The sequence below is a fragment of the Onthophagus taurus genome, chromosome 11 (assembly GCF_036711975.1).
Source record: "Onthophagus taurus isolate NC chromosome 11, IU_Otau_3.0, whole genome shotgun sequence".
NCBI lineage: Eukaryota > Metazoa > Arthropoda > Insecta > Coleoptera > Scarabaeidae > Onthophagus > Onthophagus taurus.
In genome coordinates this window covers 26,334,969-26,355,327 of record NC_091976.1, presented here as the reverse complement: position 1 = coordinate 26,355,327, position 20,359 = coordinate 26,334,969, and the positions used below count along the sequence as shown (strand labels likewise).

At 33.1% G+C, this 20,359-nt stretch overlaps 1 protein-coding gene and 1 long non-coding RNA gene across 2 annotated transcripts in view; one reads left to right on the top strand and one right to left on the bottom strand.

Moving 5' to 3' along the window:
* The window catches only part of LOC111417552 (Visual system homeobox 2), a 92,276-nt gene that overhangs the window by 43,328 nt on the left and 28,589 nt on the right, over positions 1–20,359 (top strand). Inside the window, exons 3-4 of the mRNA XM_023049866.2 lie at positions 5,619–5,706; positions 6,939–7,062. Of these exons, the coding sequence (XP_022905634.1) occupies positions 5,619–5,706; positions 6,939–7,062 (212 nt within the window). The remainder of the gene's footprint in view (positions 1–5,618; positions 5,707–6,938; positions 7,063–20,359) is intronic.
* The window catches only part of LOC139432192 (uncharacterized), a 102,969-nt gene that overhangs the window by 54,085 nt on the left and 28,525 nt on the right, over positions 1–20,359 (bottom strand). The window lies entirely within an intron of this gene.

The following is a 20,359-nucleotide window of genomic DNA, read 5'->3' as shown; positions in this document are numbered from 1 at the left end:
TTTGTTAGATTTCGGTTAAAAAAGGACAGTTTTGTCGATCTTGGTTAAAATTGAGACGAGTTTATACTGTATTGATTATATTATTATTTTTTTTAATTACTAGATTATTATTTATTTTCTATAACGTTTTTATATTCGTTTGCCAAATCCATCAGCAAGTTCTTTTCTGCTGTACTAAAATTTGATGGTCTTTTCTTTCACTTGCTTAGCCATCACCACAATTATAAGATTAATTTATTTTTGACGTTATATTTTGATTTTATTGACAATATCTAATAGGTAAACCCTTAACCAGTACTTCAATCTGGTGGGTATCCAAATGTCATTTATCTATAAGATTACCCTAAACTAGGGGTGGATAAACGATTCGTCGACGTTATCTATCAGCTACAATTTTAATTAACAGATAATTCGTCTTAACTAGATATTGATAAACCGGCCCTAAAACATCTTTAAGTGTATCTGCTGGTCTGTGAATTGGTATTTTTTATAATCAGTCCTTACATTCCATATTAAGACTATTTTGTTACTCAAGTTACATCAGATAACATTTTCTGTTTTGCAATTTTCAAAATTCGCTATACTATTAATTTCTTGAAGGATCTTTGTAGAAATATCACCAATTATTAATTAAAGTATCCTCTTTTTAATGCAAAAAGCCGTTTTGAAAAATCACTTTTAGTTCTTGAGAAATAAATTTTTGAAATAATCGACAATTTTTTCGAATTTTGCAATTTTCGCCGATTAAGTTTTAAAAATTCGTATTAAATCCATTTCTTGGAATATGAGTTTAAAAATTTCCCAAAGTGTTAATAAGAGTGTCCTCTTTCCAATGAACCAACCCGTTTTGAAAAATAACTTTTAGTTTTTGAGAAAACAATATTTGAAGTTTTTATAAAATTTTTGAGGTTGCAATTTTCATCATAGTTTTCAAAATTGGCTATAAAATTAATTTCTTGAAGAATCCTTGTGGAAATATCACCAATTATTAATTAAAGTATCCTGTTTTTAATGCAAAAACCCGTTTTGAAAAATAACTTTTAGTTCTTGAGAAAACAATATTTAAAGTTTTGATAAAACTTTTGAGGTTACAATTTTCATCGATAATTTTCAAAATTGGCTTTAAAATTAATTTCTTGAAAGATCCTTGTGGAAATATCACCAATTATTAATTAAAGTATCCTCTTTTTAATGCAAAAAGCTGTTTTGAAAAATCACTTTTAGTTCTTGAGAAATAAATTTTTGAAATAATCGAAAATTTTTCGAAGTTTGCAATTTTGGCCGATTAAGTTTTAAAAATTCGTATTAAATCCATTTCTTGGAATATGAGTTTGAAATTTTCCCAAAGTGTTAATAAAAGTGTCCTCTTTCCAATGAACCAACCCGTTTTGAAAAATAACTTTTAGTTTTTGAGAAAACAATATGTGAAGTTTTGATAAAATTTTTGAGGTTGCAATTTTCATCGATAATTTTCAAAATTCGCTATAAAATTAATTTCTTGATAGATCCTTGTGGAAATATCACCAATTATTAATCAAAGTATCCTCTTTTTAATGCAAAAAGCCGTTTTAAGAAATCACTTTTAGTTCTTGAGAAATAAATTTTTGAAATTGTCGACAATTTTTTCGAAGTTTGCAATTTTGGCCGATTAAGTTTTAAAAATTCGTATTAAATCCATTTCTTGGAATATGAGTTTGAAATTTTCCCAAAGTGTTAATAAAAGTGTCCTCTTTCCAATGAACCAACCCGTTTTGAAAAATAACATTTAGTTTTTGAGAAAACAATATTTGAAGTTTTGATAAAATTTTTGAGATTGCAATTTTCATCGATAATTTTCAAAATTCGTTATAAAATTAATTTTTTGAAGGATCCTTGTGGATATATCACCAATTATTAATTAAAGTATCTTCTTTTTAATGCAAAAAGCCGTTTTGAAACATCACTTTTAATTCTTGAGAAATAAATTTTTGAAATAATCGACAATTTTTTCGAATTTTTCAATTTTCGCCAATTAAGTTTTAAAAATTCGTATAAAATCCATTTCTTGGAATATGAATATGAAAATTTTTCAAAGTGCTAATAAAAGTGTCCTCTTTCCAATGAACCAACCCATTTTGAAAAATAACTTTCTGTTTTTGAGAAAACAATATATGAAGTTTTGAAAAAATTGTCAATGTTGCAATTTTCATCGATAATTTTCAAAATTCGCTATAAAATTAATTTCTTGAAGGATCCTTGTGGAAATATCACCAATTATTAATTATAGTATCCTCTTTTTAATAGAGCCGTTTTGAAAAATCACTTTTAGTTCTTGAGAAATAAATTTTTGAAATAATCGAAAATTTTTTCGAATTTTGCAATTTTCGCCGATTAAGTTTTAAAAATTCGTATTAAATCCATTTCTTGGAATATGAGTTTGAAAATTTCAAAAAGTGTTAATAAAAGTGTCCTCTTTCCAATGAACTAACCCGTTTTGAAAAATAGCTTTCAGTTTTTGAGAAAACAATATTTGAAGTTTTGATCAAATTTTTGAGGTTGCAATTTTCATCTGTAACTTTCAAAATTGGCTATAAAATTAATTTCTTGAAGGATCCTTGTGGAAATATCACCAATTATTAATTAAAGTATCCTCTTTTTAATGCAAAAAGCCGTTTTGAAAAATCACTTTTAGTTCTTGAGAAATAAATTTTTAAAATAATCGAAAATTTTTTCGAAGTTTGCAATTTTCGCCGATTAAGTTTTAAAAATTCGTATTAAATCCATTTCTTGGAATATGAGTATGAAAATTTCCCAAAGTGTTAATAAAAGTATCCTCTTTCCAATGAACCAACCCATTTTAAAAAATAACTTTTAGTTTTTGAGAAAACAATATTTGAAGTTTTGAACAAATTTTTGAGGTTGCAATTTTCATCTATAACTTTCAAAATTGGCTATAAAATTAATTTCTTGAAGGATCCTTGTGGAAATATCACCAATTATTAATTAAAGTATCCTCTTTTTGATACAAAAAGCCGTTTTGAAAAATCACTTTTAGTTCTTGAGAAATACATTTTTGAAATAGTCGACAATTCTTTCGAATTTTGCAATTTTCGCCGATTAAGTTTTAAAAATTCGTATAAAATCCATTTCTTGGAATATGAGTATGAAAATTTCCCAAAGTGTTAATAAAAGTGTCCTCTTTCCAATAATCCAACCCGTTTTGGAAAATAACTTTTAGTTTTTGAGAAAACAATATTTGAAGTTTTGATAAAATTTTCGATGTTGCAATTTTCATCGATAATTTTCAAAATTCGCCATAAAATTAATTTCTTGATAGATCCTTGTGGAAATATCACCAATTATTAATTAAAGTATCCTCTTTTTAATAAACGGATTTTCCATTTTTCAGTTGAGTTGACACAACTGGTGATATCCTTTGAGCGATGACTACTTGTTATGACACTCTCTTTTTATATTCCCCACGATGAGTTACAGATACTGTTACAGAAATCTGTGTAAAGAGAAGTGGTACTTTTCATGAAACTTATAATTATTCATACAATCCAGCACTTTAAATTTATTATTCATTTATCCCTAAACGAGTAACATAAGCTTTCCTAAAAGGAGCAAATTAAAAGCATACATAAAAATCTATCCAACCTAAACAAAGTAATTAACATTGTTGTTGTTGGTTAAAATAAAATAGAAGATTGTAATTGAATTAAGTAAATCACTTAGGGAATTCAACGAGAGCATATGTACAAGTATCCGCCACGCGGGTGTTGTGTAACGTAGTAATTTCAACCGGAACGTTCAAGGGGTAACTACCCCAGTCCCAAAAGGACGGTTCTTGACGGTCGATTAAAGCCGCTTTGGGAGTTTGAACGTAATATAGGTACCACTTACAAACATTTGGTCATCTAAAAACGAGCTTGTACATTTTAATCAGATTTAAAACTTACTTTCGAAGTAACGAAGATAAAAGAAAAATAGTAATAAAGAAAAGTCATCATCGAAATGGTTTAAAACCTCTAAAAGTGAATGCTAAGAGAATTTAAGGGAGAATCTTCACGGGGTTAATGTTGTTTTTGGTTTTCACTTAGAAAATTTATTACCCCGACCCCGAAAGGGGTGAACTCCCTGAATCGAGAGGGTCGAAATGGTAATCAACGAACTTGTCGCCTATAAATCTCGCTAATGGCTCTCTGGTATTTCATAAGTCTGCCAGCGTTTCGGTCAGTTTAGAAACCGGGAATCAACCCCTACGAGTAATAAACCTCTTTTAGTAACCCCCCACAAAATACAACTAGTGTGTGTAAATACTAAATAGTTTCCGGAATAATCATCAAAAAATTAACCCTCCTTTTCTTTTGAAATTTCTTTTTCTTTAGTCGTAAATTTAAACCCCCAATTTCAACCTCTAATCCTCTAACAAAACTGCTCTGAGATGGAAACCCCTCTTCTTCTCTTCTCTATCTCGGTTAAAAACGTTTTTTTTTTTTTTGAGTCTTTGGAGGGTTGATTTCGCGCGTATTTTATCCGAACCCGGTCGCTTTTTCGACGACGTAATGAAGATATTTTTATTTCACAATGAGGCGGGCGAACTTCCTCATCGTACAAAATAAGGGGTGGTTCTGGGTCGTAAACAACCCTCCTCTCTTTTTCGTCTGTCGCAGGACGACGAAGAAGACGTTTTCCAACCCCCTTTTTCTTTAAGACTTCATCGAGACTCACTCGCCAATTTGTAGGAGAAAACGAGGAGAGATCGGAGGGACGCGGGTTCTTCTTTTGCTTGGATTTCACTTCTTTTCACTAGCTTTGTTTGCGAAAGTTAATACCCTTGTTCCGAGATCTATACCGAAATCTAAACGATTCCTAATTGCGATCTTCCTTCCTGTTGATCAATTTTTGTGTTTTAATTAAAGAAGATAGCGAAAAAGTGTTGAATAAAATTTTTCGCCAATTTGTTATAAAAATGGGGTGAGAAGAAGTTTTCGGTCTCAAAGGAAAATTAATCTGGGGGTTCAAACGAGAGTGTTTGCCGTAATTTGCAGTGTCATGATGTCGTTGACGAAATTGTCAGATGAAAGGGAACGAAACGAACGGATTTATTAATGCGGTCTCACCCCGCATTCGCGACGTCTTCTTCAATTTAAATATTCGCTTTTTTATTTTTGGATGGGGTGAAGAGGCGAATAATTTAATTAAAAAAAAATCCTATGAGAAAAGCGAACAAAAAAGTTCGGTAAATGTGTATAACTTTGTTTTCTTTCTTTCTGGTCAATTTAGTTTGACCATAGTCTCGAATATCAATCGGCTTAATCTACAATGTCGACACAATTGGATTTTCGGAGACCGCCCGGAGCGAAATTTACAAGCTCCCCGGACCATAAATCCCCCGTGATTGGATGTTATGGCGGTATTACTGCCGCATTACAAGCCAAAATATGGCCGTTACGGACCATTGTCCCTTCTATTGTCCTTCTCTTTCGCTCTGAAAGATCTCTAAAATTGTCCCCTGAAAATCACAAACTTTATTACTTCTTTATTTTGTTTATCGGACATTTGGTCAAGAATCACATTTTATGTCACGCTATAAAAATATTATTTTTGACCAAAAATATATTTATTATTTTCAGGTCAGTTAGAAAATGGAAAAGATTTTCAACTTTCGGACGAAATGGGTGGTGGATTTGGAAAAAAGAAGAAAAAGAAAAGGCGACATAGGTAAGTATTTATTTCGATTAATTTTTCTAATCAATTTCAAAACACCATAACTCCCATAACATTATAATGACGGATTATATTAAATAATTAAATTAAAACTAGAACTAACACTAGCTTTATCACTACAATTAACATTAGGCCTAGAACTAGAAACTTTCGGGTTAAGCCGTGCTTCTGTTAAAAAATGTTGTGTTAATGAATGAAGTATTAGTGTTAGTTCTAGTGACAGTGCAATTGTAAAACTAGAACTAACACTAGTGATAGCATATTTTTATTGAATAAAACTAGAACTAACACTAAACCTAGAACTAAAAACATTCGGGTTTAGCCGTGCGTCCTCTAGTTCTAGGTCTAGTGTTAGTTCTAGTTTTACACTGGTACTATCACTAGAACAACACAAGACCTAGAACTAGAATCATTCGGGTTTAGCCGTCTTGAGAGACGTGCGGCTAAATCCGAATGTTTCTAGTTCTCGGTCTAATGTTAGTTCTAGTGACAGTGCAAGAGTAAAACTAGGACTAACACTATACCTAGACTAGAATCATTCGGGTTTAGCCGTCTTTAGAGACGTGCGGCTAAACCCGAATGATTCTAGTCTAGGTATAGTGTTAGTTCTAGTTTTGTACTAACACTAGTGATAGTGTTGCATATTTTTATTGAAATAAAACTAGAACTAACACAAGACCTAGAACTAGAATCATTCGGGTTTAGCCGTCTTGAGAGACGTGCGGCTAAATCCGAATGTTTCTAGTTCTTGGTCTAGTGTTAGTTCTAGTTTTGCATTGGTACTATCACTAGAACAACACAAGACCTAGAACTAGAATCATTCGGGTTTAGCCGTCTTGAAAGACGTGCGGCTTATTCCGAATGTTTCTAGTTCTCGGTCTAATGTTAGTTCTAGTGACAGTGCTACTGTAAAACTAGAACTAACACTATACCTAGACTAGAATCATTCGGGTTTAGCCGTCTTTAGAGACGTGCGGCTAAATCCAAATGATTCTAGTTCTAGGTATAGTGTTAGTTCAAGTTTTACAGTAGCACTGTTACCATGTAGCCGTTTGATGAGGTATTAGATCTAATGATAGTGCTAGTGTTAGTTCTAGTTTTAGTTTAAGTTTCAGTTTTTTGAATTAATTTTTGAAAATTTTTCAAATTTCTTTAACGTTCGGAAGTGCATGCGCGAAATAATATTGTGTAACATATTTAACTACCCTTGGTGGGTTATGCGGCAGGACGATTTTCACCAGCTACCAGTTGGAGGAACTCGAGAAGGCCTTCAAAGACGCCCACTACCCAGATGTTTACGCAAGAGAAATGCTCAGCCTCAAAACAGATCTTCCCGAAGACAGGATACAGGTAAGATTAATAAAAATTACCAAAAAATTATATTTATTAATGTTATTTTAACGCGTAAATTGTTACGTAAAGTATACTAATATTGCGATTATTAATTGTCATCCTCTCGTTACGAGAGAGGGGGTTTTAATGTTTTAAGGATCCGGAGTCCACACTCCGGGCTTCGGACTCCGGGTGGCAGCCATTAGTGGGACGGTCCATAGCCGGCCAATCACGCTGCTCGACACGAGCGAACCCAATCGGCTCCCCGCCGAACTACGTCGCTTCACAATTCAACCGCCGCCGCCGCCGCCAACGTTTTATCCGCCGATAATTAGTGGGCTGCGCTCGTTCGCCGCCCCCCGAGGGCAACAGCAGCAGCAGTCGTAACGCGCCGCCATCTAGCGTCGTTTCGTTCTCGTCCTTTGCATTCGGCTCCGACGCTGCCGCCGCCGCCGCCGCCAGCGTGATTTATAATAGTTGGTCCTTTGTTTGTCTCGGCTCTGTGGCGAAGATTAATCCATTGAGGGGGGGGAGAAAACCGAAAAGGGGAGAAACGGATGGGGATGGCGCGGCGGTGGTGGTGGCGGCGTCTTCTGATTCAAAGGCGTCTGCCTTTTTGGCGTCTTCTTTACGTGGCGGCGCCCGTTGTTTGCCCAGAATATGCCGATGAGGTCGCCCCCCTCAATCTCTTTTGTCTCCCCTTTTTGTCAAATGGTAGCAGCGACTCTTGCTACTGGTTGGTTGTTTAATTTGCGGGTTATAATAGTCTCTTTCTTATTTATTTTTTTGTTTTCTTTACTTTTCCCATTTGTTATTATTGAAACAAAAAAAAAATCACAATACTACATGTAATGATTACATTCTTAATTGGATACTTTCAACGTGTTGATTGTTTTGACTTGTTTTGATTTTAGACAAAGAATAACTTAACCTTAATCGAAATGGTGCGGTCAAAATGACCTCTGCTCATATTACTAACAACATGATTAATTAAGCCATTGCAGAAATTTAACACCTTACTTTTCTGTTTGTTGCTCTTCTCCTCTTCATTTTGTTACTCTTCCATTAATTTTCCAGCATTTTCCCAAAATGCAACAATTATGACAGTTTTCCTACTTTTGGGCAAACGATTTAATGCAACCAAAAGTACTACTGAAGCAAATCAGATTTTTAGGTGATTCTTATCTTTTGGCAAATCTCTCCTATTTTATGGATTGTGTTTAAATTCTATTTTAGACTATTCTCAGATATTATATAAGTAATTTGGCATCTGCCAAGAAAAATTATTCCATCCTGCATTTATTCGGTGTACTTTCTCCGAAATTCGGGCGTTTTTTCATTGATAGCAACATTTTGACCAAGATATATTTTGCTATAACGATGGAAGTAGGAAGAAGAACGAAGAGCAAATAAGTCTATTATTCTAATTATCAGATCAAACTACTTGACCAATTCTAATACCATAAATACGCCTTAACAAGTCTCCACCATACGCAGAATCACATTAATTAAGGTTCATTTTCATAATCTGAACCAATACAAATCAGTTATTGAATGTTAATGTCAAGATTCCTTACTCGTTCATAAAATCAACTTGGTGATTATTCAACAGAAATATCTAATGGAGTATTAATGCTTATAGAAATGGGGAAATGTAACTGATAATTATTTATGAACCTCAATGCTCCGTGCTAAGAGTCATCAACATATCATGTGTTATATAATAACGTACTTAGAGACCGTAATTCAGACAATCAGCCACCAATCACAACCATTTTTCCCATCTGTTATTATTAAAACAAAAAAAATTACAATACTACATATAATGACTACATTCTTAATTTGATACTTTCATCGCGTTGATTGTTTTGACTTGTTTTGATTTTAGACAAAGACCTCTGCTCATATCGCTAACAACATGAGTTAACCATTAATCGTTTTTCAAAAACTTAACACTTTACTTTTCTTTCTGTTGTTCTTCTCCTCTTCATTTTGTTACTCTTCCATTAATTTTACAGCATTTTCCCAAAATGCAACAATTACGATCAGTTTTCTGCTTTTAGGCAAACGATTTCGTACAAACCCAAAGTACTGCTGAAGTAAATCAGATTTTTAGGTGATTCTTATCTTTTGGCAAATCTCTCCTATTTTATGGATTGTGTTTAAATTCTATTTTAGACTATTCCCAGATATTATATAAGTAATTTGGCATCTGCCAAGAAAAATTATTCCATCCTGCATTTATTCGGCGTACTTTCTCCGAAATTCGGGTGTTTTTTCATTGATAGCAACATTTTGACCAAGATATATTTTGCTATAACGATGGAAGTAGGAAGAAGCAAGAAGAGCAAAAAGAAAGGAAAGGCCGTCTATTATTCTAATTATTAGATCAAACTATTTGACGAATTCTAATACCATAAATACGCCTTAACAAGTCTCCACTGTCTCCACTCTCGACTGTGATTCTTATCTTTTGGCAAATCTCTCCTATTTTATGGATTGTGTTTAAATTCTATTTTAGACTATTCCCAGATATTATATAAGTAAATAGCTGTACCCTGCGCGCGTTGCTACGCCACCAACTAAAATAAATTTGAAGGAAAGACATTACATCTCAGCATTCGAGAATTGTCGAAAATTGGTCGAACCAACTTAAAAACCTTCGTGGGCTCATGCACAACAACTTTGCTAAAGATCATCACATGATCTTTACGTAACTTTACGTCTTTATGTACATTCATTTATATATATATAAATAGATTTGGCATCTGCCAAGAAAAATTATTCCATCTTGCAATTAGAGAATTTAGCTAGTTCCATGATACGGAGAATCACAGAATAATCTGAACCAATACAAATCAGTTATTGACTATGAGGTTTAAAGCAGCAAAAGCTTTGCATGATTAAATTGTTAAGGTGTAAGCGTTAATGTCAAGGTTCCTTACTCGTTCGCAAAATCAACTTGCTGATTATTCAACAGAAATATCTAATGGAGTATTAATATTTGTAGAAATGGGGAAATGTAACAGATAATTATTTATGAACCTCAGTGCTTCATGCTAACTTCATGCTAACTTCAAGCTGACTTAGTGACCGAGATGCAGACAATCAGCCACCAATCACAACTTTTTGAGATCTGCACTACCAACACTGAACTAAGAGGGAATGCGCATACATGCCTAAGCGGCCATAGTGTATGATAAAGAGTAGTAGTTACACAACATCATCAGAAACAATTTCTTTTCAGGTACATTCATTCAAAGAAATATATCTTTGATAACAGTTTTAGGTATCAGTTGAAGATCAAAAATGTTGACAACTTCTCTGCAATTGTTAGAATGAAATTGATCAACTCCGAGGAATCTGATACAGAAGAAACTGCTAATATGGAAAATTTCTTTCTTTCGGATCTGTTAGAAAATGAATCAAAATTGATTGGTCACTAGTTACATGTTTTTGATAAAGTGTTCGAATTTGATCAAATTTCGCTTTGAGTCAACTATTAACTAAAATGTTGGTTAATTTTCTAATTATTATATATGTACCAAAAAAAAAATTGAAATTTTGATATAAAATAAAGTATATTCTGGGTGAGTTCATTAAAACTAAGCAGTCTTTCCGCTCAAGTTACGCCATTAGTCGCGCTAAACAACTGAACGTCTGAACAAAACTTCGGTCTATTAGCAACCGGATAATTACTTCGTTAGCAAAATTCTTGCTAACTAAAACGTGCGACCGCCCTCCCCCTTGCGCTATCTAATTTAATTAACACAGAGGTTGAAAATGAAGTAAAATGCAAGCGGGAAAATTCTCCATGCGGAAAAGGATGGAGGGATGAAGACGCCGCCTTCGGGGGAGTAACACTCGTTGTCGAGTAACTGAAGATGTAAAAAGAAAACGTACGTCTCCCTTCAACTTCTTCGCCTCTTGGTCTTTCTTTTTTATAGCGTCGCCCCTCGTGGGCCAAATGAAAGAATGTTTTAATTAATCCGTGAAAAATGGGGGATTAAGACCTTGAATGGGGGGAAGATTTAATCTTTCTTCTTTTTCTTCGTCGCGATTTAAGGATTCCTTTTTAATGATATGAGCCAAATTAGTAAACAAAGTCCAAGTTTATTCAACCGGAATTTACGCGCGAAAAAGGAAATTATTTATTTCCCTTTTTTTTTTCATTTTCATTTTAAAGTAATCTCGTAATTTGACAAAACAAATTTGCGAGTTGTAAAAAGAAATTGGCAGCTACGAACAAAAAAAAATCGTGCCGAGCCGAATTGAAAATTGCTAGATAATCAACTGCATCGGTTGTCAATTACAGCCCAATCGGCGAGTAAGTAACGAATTTGCATCCCTGTGTAATTGCTTTTTTCATACCGAACCGAAAAGCTTTCGCGGAATGGCTTCTCTAAACGCGAAAGGAACGTTAAACGATCCAAAGAGATGACCAAATAAACCAATCAAAACGAACCTCAATTCAAGTTTACTATGAACCTTTTTTCCAATTGGAATGTAAACTTATAAATTTGGCTATGAATTTGCAGTTTAAGAAAAAAAGACTTTTCATAAATTGTGTCAACCATGCAAGGATGACAACTTTGTTGGAGTAAAGAAATTGTTGTAAAACCTAGATATAACGGACTAATATGGGAAAGGGAGTGTCCGTTATAACCAAAAGTCCGTTATATACAAAATTATTAAGATGGCTAAATCCGAATGTTTCTAGTTTTAGTCTACTTTTAATTCAATACAAAAAAAAACAACAATCTAGCGCTGAATAACAATTAAAACTAGAACTAATACTAGACCTAGAACTAGAAAGTTTCGGGTTTAGCCGTGCGTCTTCAGACGGTTTCTAGTTCTAGGTCTAGAGTTAGTTCTACATTTAGTATAATACAAATACCGTCCTTGATTTATATGAGTTTGCTACAAAAAGGATTCTGTGCCACTGTATAATCAAGATGTTACCATTAGAATCAAAAACCCGTTGAAGAAAGTGATGTCATAAGGCATGAGGAATTGTTGTAAATGAGTGTTGTTTCCATGAAGATACTGAAAATGTTAGCGACGTTATCGAGATTCCAAAGTATCAGAAGTGCGACGAATTAGAGAAATGGTTTCTTGGTATCGAACTTTTCAGAGTTCGCTAATTCACAAATTCTCTAGATAATTTGTTGCCCACAGAGATATCATTCCTTTTGATAACATAGTGATCATACCGGATAATAAGATGCTATTTATTTAAGATGCATAAGATGCTATATTAGTCGCTATTTCTCCAAATGACTAAGATTTTCGCTCCTCCTGTGAGTGACTAACATAGGAATAAGTAATAGGATAAGTTGTCATAGGATTTCCATACTTATACTAGTATAGATATAATGGATCCTGTACCCAGAAACAATGAGGTTGTTGTATACTGATGGTTTCAGCAAATTCGGACTCAATCACATCAAACTCAATAACTTCTAAATTAATATCTTTTTGTTCTTCGAAGTGCCAGAAGCAGTAATATCATAATGAATCCTGTACCCATAAACTTTGAGGTTGTATACTGATGGTCTTGTATAGTTTCAGCAAATTTGGAAAATTACGGCCTATTCTTTTGCAATAAAGAAGCAAGTAGGAAGAAGCAAGAAGAGCAAAAAAATAAAAGGCCGTCCATTATTCTAATTATCAGTCATGTAGCTTTTGTGAGTTTATCTGAAACACTAATTCACACTAATTAAAGTTCATTTTCATAATCTGAACCAATACAAATCAGTTATTGAACGTTAATGTCAAGATTCCGTACTCGTTCAAAAAATCAACTTGCTGATTATTTAATCTAATGAAGTATTAATACTTATAGAAATGAGGAAATGTAACAGATAATTATTTATGAACCTCAATGCTCCATACTGAGAGGAGCTCATCAACGTATCATATTTTATACTTGTATAATAACAGACTTAGAGACCGAGATTCAGACAATCAACCACCAATCACAACTTTTTGAGATCTGCGCTACCAGCACTAGTTTAGCCGTGAGTCTCAATACTAGGTTTGACTGTATTATTATTATATCTTATTTATCTTATTACAATTAGAAGAACAATTCCTTTACTCCAGTAATATTGTAATCCGTAAGGATGTAACTTACACACATTGTATGAAAAATTTACATTCCAATTAAAAAAAAATGCTTCATTGTAAACTTCAATTGAGGTTCGTTTTGATTGGTTTATTTGATTTAATCGGCAGGTTAGCGCATTTGATGGTTCCTAATGTACTTTCCAGGTTGGTGCTGGTAATGACTAAGATTTTCGCTCCTCCTGTGAGTGACTAATATAGGAATAGGTAATAGGATAGGTGGTCATAGGATGTCCATACTTATACTTGTATATGATGTATATTATGTATATTATACTTGAATATGCCTTGATGGCGCTGTATAACGATATATATCATATACAGTGTGTCCCCGGATTGTGTCCCCGTAAGGTATAATTGACGATAAATTTTTGAATTCAAATTCCATCTTTCGCAATTAAAGTCTGGATGTCATAAAACGAAATATAACCAAGTTTTACGTCAAATATCCTCAAAGTACCAAAGTTAACGCAAGAAGTTTGTTAACCGTTGCAGGTAAAGTGGTCTTTCTGAGTGAACTAACAATTATCATTTGATAGCTTAACTTTAGTCTATTGTCAAATATTAATTGATCATGTTTACATTACAACATAAAATATTTATAATGCACTGCTATGGATTTAGCAACATTAGTTACAATGCATTTTTAAGGTAATTTGACGAAAATTTTGGATTTTTAGTAGATAAAAAAGCAATTAAGAGAGTTGTTAAAAAGCTTTTAGATGAACATGATGCGGGGTCGATTGCTGCAGTAACGAACGCTATGGATTACGGTAAGATGTCGTTAAGAAAAAGGGCAGTTCAAGTTGATATAAGTAAATCCCAATAACAAAGAATTTATCGAGAAAATAAAATATTGCCGTATAAACCAAAATTTCACCACACTATCGAATTAGGTGATGAAGCAAAACGTTTAGATTATTGTTTGTGGCTTGGGTACAAAATTTTGAAAGACAGAACTTTTATTATCGCATAGCTTGTATACGCCAGTATTTTCAGAAAGTGAATGTGTGGTGTGCTGTTTGATGGGACGGTGTTATTGGACATTACTTCATAAACGGCAATTTGAATCAACACCGATATTTGGAAATACTAGATGTATACTGATGGTTTCAGCAAATTCGGACTCAATCACATCAAACTCAATAACTTCTAAATTAATATCTTTTTGCTCTTCGAAGTGCCAGAAGCAGTAATATCCAATGATGGTTGATTTGCGATATCCTCCAATATATTGCCAAAAATTGTTTTCTGCACACCTTTCATTATATTCATGGAGTTATTCTAAAAAAACACAAGCATTAGTACGTCTCTTAAGACGGCTAAACTCGAATGTTTCTAGTTCTAGGTCTAGAGTTAGTTCTACATTTAGTTTAATACAAATACCGTCCTTGATTTTTGTGAGTTTGCTGTAAAAAGCATTCTGTGCCACTGTATAATCAAGCTACTACCATTGGAATCAGAAACCCTACACTTCTAAATTATCACTAGACATTGAAGAAAGTGATGTCATAAGGCATGAGAAAATTATGCACTCGACAATTCATAAATTGTTGTAGATGAAAAATAGTGTTATTTAAATGAATACCTTCTAAATTAATATCTTTTTGCTCTTCGAAGTGCCAGAAGCAGTAATGTCATAATGAATCCTGTACCCATAAACTTTGAGGTTGTATACCGATGGTCTTGTAGAGTTTCAGCAAATTTGGAAAGTTACGGCCTATTCTCAATCTCTAATATATTGTCAAAAAATGTTTTTGCACAACTTCCATTATATTCGTGGAATTATTCCAAAAAAATTGTCACTGTCCATTAAACAGAACCCCATAAAACTTTAAATTTGCAAAGTGCGTGAATAAAAACTAAAAACAAAAATTACAACGAAACTAAATTTTTTGTTTTTAACAAAATTAATCGAGTTGAAACTGTGTAGACTTCCACAATACGGATAGAAACAAACCAAAAAAAAAAATCATTCGTGTTTATTTTTCCGATTTTCCAATTTCGCCGGTTCGCATCCCCAAACGTCATCCGCTGACAGCGTCGACTCGTTGTCGTCGTCGTCGTCGTCGTCGCCAGCAACGCCGTCGTATTAGTTCGGAGGGGGGCTATTTTCAGTTTTTCCACTTAGTCCAATCCGCATTTTCCGGTCTCCCGGTTCAGGTCACATGCTGCGTTTCGATATACGGCGACAAATTGCTACTGGCAGATCAATCGCGAATGCTTTGTCCCCGGGTTGCAAAAAAATTCGCACGTGCCACCGGACCTTACGCAACCTTACCGGAAGGACCAGAATCGCCCCCTTTTCAAATACAACTGCGTTCGACAGCCCTACAAAACAGAGAGAGAATCTACCGAAATAAACTGAATACAATGTAGCTAAGCGTGCAGAGTTAATAATTGGATAATTTTCATTATTTTATATAGTACGAGTAGTTTTTTTTTGTAAATAAATTTGTTGGAGTTACAATCACGTTGAGTACAAACGTCATCTCTTCTCCACCTCCACACCCAACACACATCCAACTTTATTCATTAAGCCACCAGGGACTCTGGTACCCGTAGTGTGGCACTTGCAAATTAATTTTCGGAGTAATGCCCTAATGACTAGTTGCGAACCGTAGGGGGGCGCGTGCCCGTCGTCATCATAGTGGTCCCTTCGGCGTCGATTTGTCGCCCCCTTTCTCGCTTTAGGACCTCGATGCTAAACTGCTTGTAAAACTGTTACTCGTGTTAACTACGTCGATAATCGCGTTGTTTGCAATTTATTTCACACTCGGTGAACGTGGGCTTTTTCGGTAAGGGTGTTCAACCCCTCTTCATTTTTAAGGAAAGTATAATCCGCCACTATACAAATAAAGTAATGTTTATTAAAAATTTCTTTCTGCCACACACCTGGATTTCGTTAGGAGTCCGACAAAATAGATAATCATCGGGTGTTAAGTTGAGCAGACCAGCGTGAAATGTACCTGAGAGTCGGGTTGGCCATCCCACTTGACGGACTCAAGTGATGACCGAAGCGATTTTTTAATTCCCAATCAACAAAAGCCAACCCGAAGACGTTAACAAGATAATTGCCGGGCCATTGTTTATTTTTCTTTTTATTCTATGAGAATATCTACGCTTCGCTGCTGCTGCTGGTGCTGCCACGAGATCGTAGATTCAATTAAAAAAAAATAACAAAAAAAGAAACGATGGAAGAAAAAAAATTCTTCAACCATAAAAACCGTATTAGATCTTTATCTAATTTATATTAAAATTTATTTTTAGTATTGATGTAATAAACCCTGTACCCAGAAACTTTTATTTATTTAATTATTGCAAAAATTTATTTCTCAAGAACTAAAAGTGATTTTTCAAAACGGCTTTTTGCATTAAAAAGAGGATACTTTAATTAATAATTGGTGATATTTCCACAAGGATCCTTCAAGAAATGAATTTTATAGCGAATTTTGAAAGTTATCGATGAAAATTGCAAAATCGAAAATTTTATCAAAACTTCAAATATTGTTTTTTCAAAAACTAAAAGTTATTTTTCAAAACGGGTTGGTTCATTGGAAAGAGGACACTTTTATTAACGCTTTGGGAAATTTTCATGCTCATATTCCAAGAGCTGGATTTTATACGAATTTTTAAAACTTAATTGGCGAAAATTGCAAAATTCGAAAAAGTGTCAATTATTTCAAAAATTTATTTCTCAAGAACTAAAAGTGATTTTCAAAAACGGCTTTTTCCATTAAAAAGAGGATACTTTAATTAATAATTGGTGATATTTCCACAAGGATCCTTCAAGAAATTAATTTTATAGCGAATTTTGAAAGTTATCGATGAAAAGTGCAAAATCGAAAATTTTATCAAAACTTCAAATATTGTTTTTTCAAAAACTAAAAGTTATTTTTCAAAACGGGCTGGTTCATTGGAAAGAGGACACTTTTATTAACATTTTGGGAAATTTTCAAACTCATATTCCAAGAAATGGATTTTATACGAATTTTTAAAACTTAATCGGCCAAAATTGCAAAATTCGAAAAAATTGTCGATTATTACAAAAATTTATTTCTCAAGAACTAAAAGTGATTTTTCAAAACGGCTTTTTCCATTAAAAAGAGGATACTATAATTAATAATTGGTGATATTTCCACAAGGATCCTTCAAGAAATTAAATTTATAGCGAATTTTGAAAGTTATCGATGAAAATTGCAACATCGAAAATTTGATCAAAACTTCAAATATTGTTTTTTCAAAAACTAAAAGTTATTTTTCAAAACGGGTTGGTTCGTTGGAAAGAGAGCTCTTTTATTAACACTTTGAGAAATTTTCATACTCATATTCCAAGAAATGGATTTTATACGAATTTTTAAAATTTAATCGGCAAAAAATGAAAAATTCGAAAAAATTATCGATTATTTCAAAAATTTATTTCTCAAAAACTAAAAGTGATTTTTCGAAACGGCTTTTTGCATTAAAAAGAGGATACTTTAATTAATAATTGGTGATATTTCCACAAGGATCCTTCAAGAAATTAATTTAAAGCGAATTTTGAAAGTTATCGATGAAAATTGCAACATCGAAAATTTGATCAAAACTTCAAATATTGTTTTTTCAAAAACTAAAAGTTATTTTTCAAAACGGGTTGGTTCGTTGGAAAGAGAGCACTTTTATTAACACTTTGAGAAATTTTCATACTCATATTCCAAGAAATGGATTTTATACGAATTTTTAAAATTTAATCGGCAAAAAATGAAAAATTCGAAAAAATTATCGATTATTTCAAAAATTTATTTCTCAAAAACTAAAAGTGATTTTTCGAAACGGCTTTTTGCATTAAAAAGAGGATACTTTAATTAATAATTGGTGATATTTCCACAAGGATCCTTCAAGAAATTAATTTTATAGCGAATTTTGAAAGTTATCGATGAAAATTGCAAAATCGAAAATTTTATCAAAACTTCAAATATTGTTTTTTCAAAAACTAAAAGTTATTTTTCAAAACGGGCTGGTTCATTGGAAAGAGGACACTTTTATTAACACTTTGGGAAATTTTCAAACTCATATTCCAAGAAATGGATTTTATACGAATTTTTAAAACTTAATCGGCCAAAATTGCAAAATTCGAAAAAATTGTCGATTATTACAAAAATTTATTTCTCAAGAACTAAAAGTGATTTTTCAAAACGGCTTTTTCCATTAAAAAGAGGATACTATAATTAATAATTGGTGATATTTCCACAAGGATCCTTCAAGAAATTAATTTTATAGCGAATTTTGAAAATTATCGATAAAAATTGCAACATCAAAAATTTTATCAAAACTTCAAACATTGTTTTCTCAAAAAGTAAGAGTTATTTTTCAAAACTGGTTGGTTCATTGAAAAGAGGACACTTTCATTAACAGTTTGGGAAATTTTCGTACTCATAATCCAAGAAATGGATTTAATAGGAATTTTTAAAACTTAATTGACGAAAATTCGAAAAAATTGTCGATTATTTCAAAAATTTATTTCTCAAGAACTAAAAGTGATTTTTCAAAATGGCGTTTTCCATTAAAAAGAGGATACTTTAATTAATAATTGGTGTTTTTTCCACAAGGATCCTTTAAGAAATTAATTTTATGGCGAATTTTGAAAGTTATCGATGAAAATTGCAACATCGAAAATTTTATCAAAACTTCAAATATTGTTTTCTCAAAAACTAAAAATTATTTTTCAAAACGGGTTGGTTCATTGGAAAGAGGACACTTTTATTAACACTTTGGGAAATTTTCAAACTCATATTCCAAGAAATGGATTTTATATGAATTTTTAAAACTTAATCGGCGAAAATTGCAAAATTCGAAAAAATTGTCGATTATTTCAAAAATTTTTTTCTCAAGAACTAAAAGTGATTTTCCAAAACGGTTTTTTGCGTTAAAAAGAGGTTACTTTAATTAATAATCGAAAATGTGATGATGGCCGAATAGGCCGGATACCGGATAATTGCCGGATATCCATTCCACCACTAATACTGATGGTTTCAGCAAATTCGGAAAGCTATGACCTATTCCCAATCACTCAAAATTGATGTTTTTTTGCTCTTCGAAATGCCAGAAGCAGTAATATCCTACAATATTGCCAAAAATTGTTTTCTGCACAACTTCCATAATATTTATGGAAAAAAATTCATCAACCGTATTAGATCCTTATCAAATTTATATTAAAATTTATTCTTTAAAAATTACTTTTTCTACCATGATACTCGTTTTTTTTGTAGACCCTTTTTAATTTTAACCACAGTATCTGTATCATTGTAAGACACGACGGGGTGTCCATTAAGGGTTGTTATTGAGAGTCATTTCGCACGAATCGTCCTAACATGCTCATTACTTTTACTACCCTATACGATATTAAATAATGAGAGAATGAAGCTTGGGAAACTTCTAAAAGAGGGTGTTATAAAGATCATAACTCTCACGACACTTACCACTAGTTTATCATATGGGGTGAGATTTCTATATCATCTCAATGTTGAAAAAGCAACTTTCATTATTTATTAAAAAAATTAAAATGTTGCTAAAATTAATTAACTTATTTCGATAGTAGTTGGCTCTTTGGAGATTTTCAATAGAACTTTAGGGGTTGAAAGGGGAGGAAGATTAAGCCCTAAGGTCGTCTAATTACACGAAGTCGGTAATCCAGGTTCTCGTCAGATTAGTATTTTGGTCAATCGGCGTGATCGGCTTATCGGGGGTCTAGTATATTGGGATTAAGGGCAACGGCGGCAGCAACCAACCCTTTGTGGGCCGCCCCCGAACGCACGAGCCGCAGTTGACCGATCCTCAAAGGCGAAGTACACCCCCACCCTTGAATTAGTCAATTACCGTTTAACATGACTAAAATTAGATTTTGTAGATTTATTGTTGTGGGAAAGATAAGAAAATCGTCGCTAGAAAGTGGAGAGAAACAAAATTGGAGAAGAGACAAGGGGGAAAAAAAGAAGCCGCTGCCGAGGCGCTTATTGATTTTCTATTACCTTACCTTCGGAGGGATGATGCCCGGATTAGTCGAATTCCGTTCGCGGAATGTTAAGACCTAGTTATTCAATTTTGCTGTGAATGAGGAGGGTGAGGTGCCAATAAAAATTCTCCCTCTTTCTCTCATTCTCTCGCCTAGGATCTGTATTGATTTAAACTCAGCACTTTGAAAATGATTTAT